The sequence below is a fragment of the Trachurus japonicus genome, chromosome 3, assembly GCF_045865225.1.
Source record: "Trachurus japonicus isolate A0001 chromosome 3, Traja_1.0".
In the NCBI taxonomy this organism is placed as follows: domain Eukaryota; kingdom Metazoa; phylum Chordata; class Actinopteri; order Carangiformes; family Carangidae; genus Trachurus; species Trachurus japonicus.
In genome coordinates this window covers 9,040,359-9,050,603 of record NC_140909.1, presented here as the reverse complement: position 1 = coordinate 9,050,603, position 10,245 = coordinate 9,040,359, and the positions used below count along the sequence as shown (strand labels likewise).

The 10,245-nt window shown below is 41.1% G+C and overlaps 1 protein-coding gene and 1 long non-coding RNA gene across 4 annotated transcripts in view; one reads left to right on the top strand and one right to left on the bottom strand.

Annotated features, from left to right (window-relative positions):
* The window catches only part of terb2 (telomere repeat binding bouquet formation protein 2), a 3,457-nt gene extending 3,067 nt beyond the window's left edge, over nt 1-390 (bottom strand). For 2 of the 3 annotated variants that reach the window (XM_085759802.1, XM_085759811.1), the window contains exon 1: nt 263-384. In XM_085759802.1, the coding sequence (XP_085615928.1) occupies nt 263-357 (95 nt within the window). In that variant the 5' untranslated portion in view covers nt 358-384. Of the gene's footprint in view, nt 1-262 lie in introns of all 3 variants that reach the window. The other variant, XM_085759816.1, reaches the window with a different exon arrangement.
* Nucleotides 37-9,707, top strand: LOC146989553 (uncharacterized). Its single transcript, XR_015034265.1, has 3 exons — nt 37-149; nt 1,255-1,398; nt 9,548-9,707. It is a non-coding gene; the product is annotated as an uncharacterized LOC146989553 (long non-coding RNA).
* Nucleotides 9,708-10,245: the final 538 nt, after the last annotated feature.

Here is a 10,245-nt window from a genome sequence, read left to right as displayed (position 1 = left end):
TGTTTGTTTGAATTAGCCGAGACAAAGATACTACGTCGAGTGAAAGGGACAGGTGCATGCAGCAGGTGTTATACGTTACCAACAGGAAGCTAACGTTAGTTATTGTTTATTTGCCAGTTTATCAACCACAACAGCAACAGATGTGACAGGTAGGTAACGTTACGTTTCCCTCCCAAAACGCGTAAAAAAAAAAAATACAGGCCAGGCGGCCACTTCCGTCAAATTTGACCAAACACTTTTAGATTTAGTTGCTTAAACTTACACTCTCCTTGACATCGTTATGCGTAAAGTCCATCGCACACAGAGCCATAAATCCACATAGGAAAAAAAAGAAGCTAAGGCTATGTTTAAAACCATAAGTCTCAATCTGAGTGAATCATCATCTTTACAGATTTTCTTCCGTCTCTAAATTGATTAATTGATAGCTGACAGTATGACACATGGCAAGGATTCGGTGTTAACCATTTTCCAAACTGTCAACAAGTATTGGTTAAGAACAGCACCACTTCAATGGCAACCATGGCAACATCCATGGTAACAACCATGGTAACGTAGAACGTTGGGCTCCTTGCGGTGGTTTCAGCGTTCCATGCATTCAGTCGATGGTTCCATGAAACAAATGATTTTTTCAAGAATTACATTTTTGGCTATTTTTCAATCAATGAAGCTGAAATTTGGAGTTTGACATCAGGAGAATGAATTTATGGTTGTTTTTTATACATCGTGTAAAGTGTTTTTGTTGTTGTTGTTGTTGTTGTTGTTGTTTTTGTTTGTTTTCTCAGTATATTATTTGTATTTTTGTTTTTGTTTGCCTTTATTTGATAGGATAGTTGAGAGAGACAGACAGGGGGGATGACATCATGGATCTAATACATCCATGACTGACATGCAGCAATGGACCACCAGATTTGGGATTCGAGCCAGGGCCGGCTCGGCTGCAGTGAGGACTGTAGCCTCTGTACTGCATATTGGGCATCTGCTCAACCCACTGAGCTATATGGTGCCCCTTGTATAGTGTTTACACTTAAAAACATAGCTACTTGCAACAGCAGCTACAGAAAATCAAAAATATCCTAGCATTTTTATTTTCTTAAACAGGATCTACAGCAAATATTACATTTTTGAACACAGTTTGAAGTGAAACCTGGTGGCAGATTGTGGTTGTAGCATCTACCTTGTTATTTTTTGTTTACACCATTACCACGTTTAACTTTATAAGTGAAAAATATGTGTCTGTTCATTGTGTTTCTTCAGTGTGACCTTCTGCTACAAGGCAAAGAGACGATCCAGCAGATGGAAAAGCCGATCAATGTGATCAATATGCCCCTGAACTGTCACTCACACTGGATGAACTGGGCGTCCACAGGTCAAAGTGTGTCTTATCCGATGCACAGCCAGGTATGTTGTCCTCTCTAAAGTCTTAACCAGGACATCCCACTGCTTTACAGCTGCAGGGAAACACCTTAAAAGAATCAGCTTTTTCATTTTCAACAGATTATCAAGGGCTCATAAGCTCTAATGAATTTGTTTATCCCTGTAGATCAATCATAAGCAAAGCAATTGATGAGAACAACTGTTTGACTGGCATACGATGCAGCAGTACTACATTTCACCACCAGATGGTAATATTTTGCAATTTATTATACAGCTGAAAACTAACTCTAAATCCATTTTGTTATGGCATATACTGTAGCAGATCAGTCTGACAATGTAATTAAAGTAAAATCCTGTATTGATTATTGATGAAGTAATTTACTTGAGGTGCTTTTTTTAATTGGGCACGACGAGGCAGCTTTTATTGAGTAACTGTGAGTCTCTTAAGGAACTGAGTGACCATACAATATGTTCCAAACAACCTTTAGACAGCAAATCTATGTTGGCTGTGATGTTGAATCAGGGACACTAGTGGATTTGCATATTGTTAGATACTTTCTATAGTTAATGTGCAGGGACAGAAACATTTGCTGTAGGTAAATGCATTCACCCACCCACTGATAAATAGCGGATGAAACTTGTTTGCATTTTTATCATGTCATTTTTCACAAGTCCATAGTAACATCATGCGGTGTGTTGCACTGGCTTGTATAGACTCGTATATTGGACAGCAGGTTTTGGCTGTCTGTACACATCAGCACCTTTGTTTTATGGTCCACACCCCTCGTTCAGTGGGGTTGTCTGCAGGTCAGGCGCTCATTGCTACCACCACAGAGAACCCATTGGCTCCTGTTTTATGAATCCCAGCCTAATGTCATGTAACCTTGTGTTTTATAACAGCAGCGGCAGCAGCAGCAGCAGCAGCCTATTAAGGAAGATATTGCTACACAGCAATATCGCCTTGATACTGCTGGTATAAGTGATGGCTACACTTGTGTGAGAGCCCATCACTCTGAAACAGGCTATTATGGATCTGGAAGACCAGTGAGCACACACATGCACAGACACACACACACACACACACACACCCTTCGCTTGCCCATGTGCAGCCGCTCAGCTCTGGGTGTTTTCCATCGGCATGACTTGCATCCACTGAGCTAAAGACTCCATGTCGGCTGCTGGATGCCTGTTTGTAATATTTTGGTCAGCTTGCCTGCCCATACTATATCGTCGTTATATTTATATCGGCGAACCGAGTTCCTCCAGTCCATATACTCTGTCTGGACTGGTTGATAACTGTGTGTTGCTATGACAACAGTGAAGCCACACCCTGTTCCTTACACCCAACCCCCCAACATGCTCTGTGCAGAACAAAGCGCTGGAAAAAAAGAGGGGCTGGTTGGTGCTTCATGACACTGAGGTTTAATATGAGCAGAGGGGCAGCACATAACATTAATCAGGTATCTGCTGCTCAGTGACCTTTGCAGAAGAAACCAGTTGTTTGTTTTATAATAATATGATAAAATCTACATTTGCCTTGGGAATTGGGTTGATTTTTCTTGCACAAATAGCGGTGTGACATCCCTGGAAAATAGATTTTATACGTGACAATCATTTATGTTATACATTACATAGGATACATGAGATACTGTAAATATTTAACGTAGTGGTTAATAGATGACTAGCCAGTTAATTGGTAAGTGGGTTGGCAGTATTGATAAGTTATTTATCAGGCAGTAATGCAAAGCAGGCTGTGGATCCATCGCCTCAGCTGTAAAGATGTCATGCTTTATTCTGTTTTAAATCATTTGATTTGCGTTATTTGAAAGAAAAAAAAGGGCATTTCATAAACAAAATAATTAGTAGGCTAACTTGCTTCAGTCCTAATTAAATGTTGACATGCATTATCATAGTTCGTTCATGCTTCAGTTGATACATTTTACATGTCTCTTGCTCTTTCCTTTCACTCTGGCCTGATGGGAGTTTGTATGTCCTTTGAAATCCACGACTTATTCACATAATCTAAATTATGTAAAAATTACCGGATCTGTCCTCCTCTCTTCCCCCTCTTTTTTTTTTTTTTTTTTTGCTGTTGTGCTGATTTTGTCCTTTCAGCTTCCCTCCTGCTGGACAGAGAAAATGGCCTGCGGTGGCAGAGCTGGCTGTCCTGGCCTCATCCATCTCCCCCTCTGTCCCTTGTGATGTTGTTCCATTGTTTGGTAGCCTAGATTACTGTATTGCCATTGTTTTTGCATTACAGCTGGTGGTTGTATTATTCTAGTTTTCCATTCATTTGACTATAGTCATTCAATTCTGGACTAAAGAAAGGATGCGTTGCTCTAATAAGATGTCACAAAATAGTGAGAATAGACCATCACCCAGGACCCATTGTAATAATTTTATTCAAACAACAATCAATAATCCAAAGATATTCAGTTTGCTATTTAATTAATTTAATTTAATTTAATGAAAATACATCTGATACAGGATATAAATCCTCTACATCAGACAACATACAAAAAAAAACAACACAAATATACCGTTAAAAACTTCAATAATCCATACTCAAATACGTATAACAAAATAATCCAAAAATAATCTCCCATACAGGGCCAAGAAAACCATCAAATATCCACATTTGTAAGGGTGAAACCAGTTTCCTATTTTTTCCAGCTCTGGTATGTTGGTGTAATATTTCATCATCAAATCTATATCTATCACATATATTTGAATTTCCTGTTTGTGCTCTGTTTGTTCTGGTTTTGGACTCCTTTAGTGTAGCTGTGCTTCAGATGGAGTAATACAGTATGAAGATCCATGCTTCATCTGTTTTAATTGGATGGTTTTTTTGGTCAAGTGCCGGCTACATTCACAGGGGAATTCAAGCGGGCACAGTAACTCATTTATGTATTCTTTAATGAAACACGTTTGTCGAAAAGCATAAGTAATGAGCCGCATAATCAACCAATGCACTGAATCAATAGCAGAACAGTAAAAAAAAAAACAAAAAAAACACCATACCTCATGATTTCCGTTCCTGTGAGGCCTGTGAAGACATTTGTGTGCAATGGGGCGACTATCCAGCACAGGGAGGTCTGGATCAAGAACTGGGACTCCCAGACGAGCTCAATGACAACTGGTGCCCATATGAAATTAATTCTGTATATTTACTGCGTCCAGACATCGCCAAACAGCCAGTCAGCATTCTCATATAGTAGTTTGTCAGCGCGATGGAGCAGTAAACCTTACTGAAGTTGCGTCAGTGAAGAGTTATAGAGCAGCTGATTTGCTAGCCGCACCAATTCGTCACTTTAACTTGCATTTAGTTTAGTTCTGTGTTAAATGGGCAGTCTATTATCTCTCCTTTTCTGTTTCTCTTTCTCCTCCTCTGTCTCCCCATCAAGTCTCTTTCTCTCCAGCTGAACCATGCAACGACATCAAAGGAGTGTGCTTCAGATCGCAGGTGTTGAAGGATTAAGGCCACCGCAGGATAGGGTTTTATTCTCAGCCTCATCTTTGATGTAGTGTCTCTTTCACTCACTTGTGTCTCTAAACTGTATTGGTGCGATCGGTCGCCCACGGTGGCCATGGCTAAACTGAAAATATGGAGTGTCTTAACTCTCACACAGCAACATTAAGTGGGCTCAATTGAAAGAGACTGCACTCAGGAAGTGGTAAATACGTCCCCAAGTGAATGCTAATGTCAGCGATTGCACATTATGAAGACAGCACCTGACAGTAAGTGGTTGAGACAATTAAGATACATACTTTCAGATCATATACCGATACCTTTTTCTGTCATCTGAGATTTTGCTTTTCCTTTTTGTTAAAACTAGATTCAAGATTCAATACTTTATTGCCATATCGACATGTCGATTGGAATTTGTTTCAGTGGGCTTCACACACTGACAGAAAAACATTCACTCACATCACAGATAAATCATTACAAGATAAACAAGAAATAGGATAAAACCAAGTCCATTAAAAGAGTAAAATAAAACACTAGAGCACAGCAGTCCACATATAAAGTGCATAGTACATGTTAAAAGTGCACCATAACAATAGTAAAATACAATAATAAACACTGTAATAATAGAATACTGTACTTAAAATAATGTTTGGCAGCCCCTTTGATTCAAACCTGTCATGTGGCTTAGCATGGTCGTTCCTGAGTGTTGAGTAGTCGGACAGCTTGGGGATATGAACTCTTCTGTAACCTGGTTTTTCTGGACTTGATGCTCTTCAGTCTTTTTTTTTACTATCCCTTTAACTTCTTATCAATATTTTCATTTTGGGCATTAGGGTAAACCAGTGATCCAAAGTGTTACATGTGATTGATTTTTAGCCAGGCTGTTGGTCTGAGTTGGTAGGAAATACAGTATATGACTGCACCTCTAACTGAATATCAGTAACTAATATCTTATTTTGTAGAAACATTCATGGTACCCAGAGAATGGATACTCCCGACCTGTTTACATACAGTATATGATATTGTCTAAAATATTTGGACAATTGAACTTTCCACCCGGTCTGAATTGCATTTTATCCCTTATGTAAGCCTCAGTTGTACGTGGTAAACATTATAACGGTTAAAGAGCAAGTTGGCATTACATTAGCATTTAGCTCAAAGCACAGTTGGCCCCAGATGCAACAAGGACCTCACAGAGCCACAAACAATTTGGTTTTATACAGGATTACAATTACTGTGATATGGGATGTCACCCCTTTTTGCCGTGTACTGCACTTACTTGTTTTGATCTGTGTCCTCAGCATTTGACCTCTTGCATATTTTATTTATTTTTATTTTAGCATACCATGCTGTTGGACAGTTGTAGCCAGTGTGGAGTTAATTTAAATACACACAACAGAACAGGATTTGCCACATATGATAATAATAATAATAATAACAATAACAGTGATGTGGTAATTAATGTAATGCAGCTGTTGTTCTCTCTGTGTTATGCAAGAGAGGGAAAGTAAGATGTAGGAAGGCAGCTGCCACACAGTGTTAGCCACAGAGGTGTTGGTTGGTGGTTCTGTGTTTTCTCTGTGTGTTGGAACAGCGGAGAAAGTGCGATGCAGTTTTAAAGGGAAACTATGCCAGTCTGTCCGCTTTTCTGCTGTTTCGCTAACCCTCCTCCTGGCCATGTGTATTTGTTTACAACGAAGATGGCGAGAAATCAATCAATAGAGCGGAACATAATGTTATATATCATATACGATGTTATGACGTGTATATTAGTGTAGTCTTATCTGTCATAAACAAGAGATTATGGGTTACAGGGCGCGTTTGTATCGAGGTGCCACAGAGATGAAAGCTGGGACACCGGGGCGGCGGCAGCGCTGATCTTGCAAAGTTGTTTTTCAGCCAAGAGACGCTAGGTGGAAGGCAGAGAGCCTCCATTCTCCGTGTAACAAGTTACAAATCATTTATTAAACCATCACAATAACTCCAAAGCTGTTTAATTAAGGTAAAAAATAGCATAGTTAAGCTAAAAATCCTGCATAGTTCCTCTTTAAAGGAGCTATCCGTAAGTTTCACTATTTGCTGTATAGCATTTACAGCTATTTAATTAGAGTTCATCATCAAACTTCATTATTTTACTCATTACATCTTTAAATTTGAAGCACAGCGTCTGTACGACTGTGTCAGGTGGAAAAGCAGCTGTGACATCTTACTGGAGAAGTCTCTACAAGTCAGTATCAACATGGACTCAGCCGATCATCACCTGCCCCAACCAGCTTTACCCCATGAAGAGTTAAAACCAAATTCAATGTGAAAATGTCTGCGAGATATCACAAGCGAATATTACTGCTCTGTTCACTCGCACATGTCTCAGTGGAAAGTGAATCAGAGGAGACGAGGGAACTTTTCCAGAGTGACTGCTCTGGCGATAGCTGCGGGCTCAGTGTTGCCCTTTAACCCCGGCTGGGTCACCGGGGTGTGTTGGTGTGCCGAGGAGGGACAGGAGGGTACATTGCTCCCCAGACCGTTAAGAAAACCATGCAGGCAACAGCTGAGCAAAAAAATCTGACAGTAGGGTGAGAGGAAATGTCGCAGGCTCCGTGGGCTTACCTTTAGGGGAGCCGGCTCACTCTGAGGCCGGCGTATACCATGGGCTCGGACATGAATCACAATCATGTGCGCATGTATGCACGTGTTTATACATTTGTGAGGCTGCACAGAGGGATCGGTCGGGCAACAACGCAGCACGCAGTGGACGATGTATTTGAACAGACGACACCTGCGAGACAGAAACTGTCAACAGAAGCAAAGTTTGGAGTGACTGTGGCCAAGTTTGTGTCTCACCAAGGACTGTCATGCTGCTATGCCAGACCATGTGTGAATGTTATTTGCCCTCGTAGTTACTCGGGACCACAGTGAGTCATCTTTTAGAGTTTGGAGGATGGCATCATTAAGGAACGGCTGCTGCCTGGGCCTGATTACCCGCTGAGCATCAGCGTACAGTATCTAGATTAATGACTTGACCTTCCTTTCTCTCTTCACTTTCTTCCCAATCATCTTCTTTGTCTTCTCTAACGCTGCCCTCTCATTTTATAAAGCCACGATTCATCCAGATTTTACCGAGGACAGCAGCGTTTATATCCTTTACTTAAATGTCCTCTGTGGAGTTTCCCACCAAAACGCACTTGGTGCATCCTAGAAATGTTAAAGGGAAAGTTCAACATTTTGGCAAATTGGCCCATTGCCATAATCCCTATAGTCATAGCAGTAGGTTTGTTACCTTTAATTGTTGATGCAAGCTATTTTTACAACGGCGGAGCAGAGCCGCGAGCTGCTCAGAGCTACACTACGGAGGCTCATGGGGTTTCTTGGTTTCCCTCATCAAACTCATCAAATACACAATCCAACAACTCCAAAACACTCTGGTGGACAAGTTGTGACCTGCACATTCACCACGCTATGAGATAATAACGGAGCGTTACAAGATGGAGTTGTTTTGGAGGCAAATGCAGAGACTGCTTGCTGAAAAACCGCCCTTGACGAGAACGCGTATCAGCGGTTTTGCATGAATTTACCTCAAAAACAACTCCGTCTCGTAACGTTCCATTATTATCTCATAGCGTGGTGAATGTGCAGGTCACAACTTGTCCACCAGAGCGTTTTGGAGTTGTTGGATTGTGTATTTGATGAGTTTGATGAGGGAAACCAAGAAATCTCATGAGCCTCTGTAGCGTAGCTTTGAGCAGCTCGCAGCTCTACTCCGCCGTTCTAAAAATAGCTTACACCGACAATTAAAGGTAATGAACCTACTGCTATGACTATAGGGATTATGGCAATGGGCCAATTTGCCAAAATGTTGAACTATCCCTTTAAATTTTGAACATTTCGAAACATTTATTTTTCACAGACTTCTTCTTTTTTTGTCTTTGTTGGCACTTTGCAGCACATTTTGGTGCGTTACTGCCACCTGTGAACCAGCATGAAACCACTGCTATGTGTATCTCGCTAAACGTCCCAATTTTTTGAATCAGTCTCTCGTGTTTCTCCTACGGACGTCTACGTCACCCATAATTGCATCTGTTGCATGAGAGTTGTAGCTATTACCGCTGATTGATAGCCACTTAAACGTTGGAGAGGCTCTCATGAGCGCAGAGTTTACATACAGCAACGTAGAAACAGACGTGAACTCCAGTGTCAGCTTTTCCTCACGTATTATCAAACGATGTAAACACAGGACAGACACGAACAAGTTAAAGAATATTATTGGACGCCTGGCTTCTCTCTTCTTCTCTGAGACGCTGTGATGTCGCGACGCGTTCCTTCTTGTTTTACCATCGCAGGATGCTCCTGTCTAAACACCAGCCCCGTCATCTTCTTATAACACTCGCACAACTGTGTGACTGCGTGTTTTGGCACTGTCTCTCAAAGTCATATCTCTGTTTTCTGTAACCTGCTGTCACAGAAATAAAAAATGAACACATCGAAACTGTATCTTTTCAGTAATGGTCCTCTGCCGTGTCATTTCATTAAGGCGTCTTCCCCGGACTGTCAGTGTGTGAAAGATATGCTCTGGTTTGTATAAGGTTGCTTGTTTTATGAGTTTTCTTTTGCCTGCCAAGGCCGAATAGCAGGAAGGCTGAGGCTTTCATTATTGTGGCAAACTCTAAACTGTTGAGACTAATCTGCCAGCTTGTGTTACTGTTGTAGATCTCCCCTAAGAGGCAGCGAGAGCAGGGGACAAGCTGACTGGAGTTTTTCACAGAGGAGCACCATTTGGTTAGTGTTTCTGACTGTTGCTCTGCGTGACTCCGTGGGGCAGGAACATACAACATGAGTCACTCCACAGTCAAAACCCCTGACTGAGATGGTCCACTAATGCACCTGGGGTCATCCATGATGTCATCGGTCATCAGTCACTCCAAAACTTTTTCACTTTCTGCTGAGGAACTGAAGACGGAGCTTGTTCCCCTCCAGTTTTAATTTTTACTTTTACTTTAATCCGATGCGCTATGCTATGCAATACACCTGGCACTTTAAACTGACACCGTGCAATACAACTTGGTACCCATGTACTCCTGCACTTTAGCACCTGTCACTTTGGCCCAGCACTTTGCACTTTGCACTTTGCACTTTATTTCCCAAACTGTCCAGGTTCCATTACTGGCCTGATTATCTGACCTGTTTTTTACCTTGTTGTCTACTTCGTCATGTCGTGTATATAACTGTGTTCCCCTGTTACTGTATTGTATTTATGTTCTGGGACTCCGGATGGAAATTAGCATCGATGCTATAATCTGGCACATTTACATGTTTCTTATATGTACATTGATGTGCGCTGTCCCAGTCAAATAAACAAATAAAGTAAAGTAAAGTAAAGTAAAGTAAAGACAATGTTGACCTGTTTT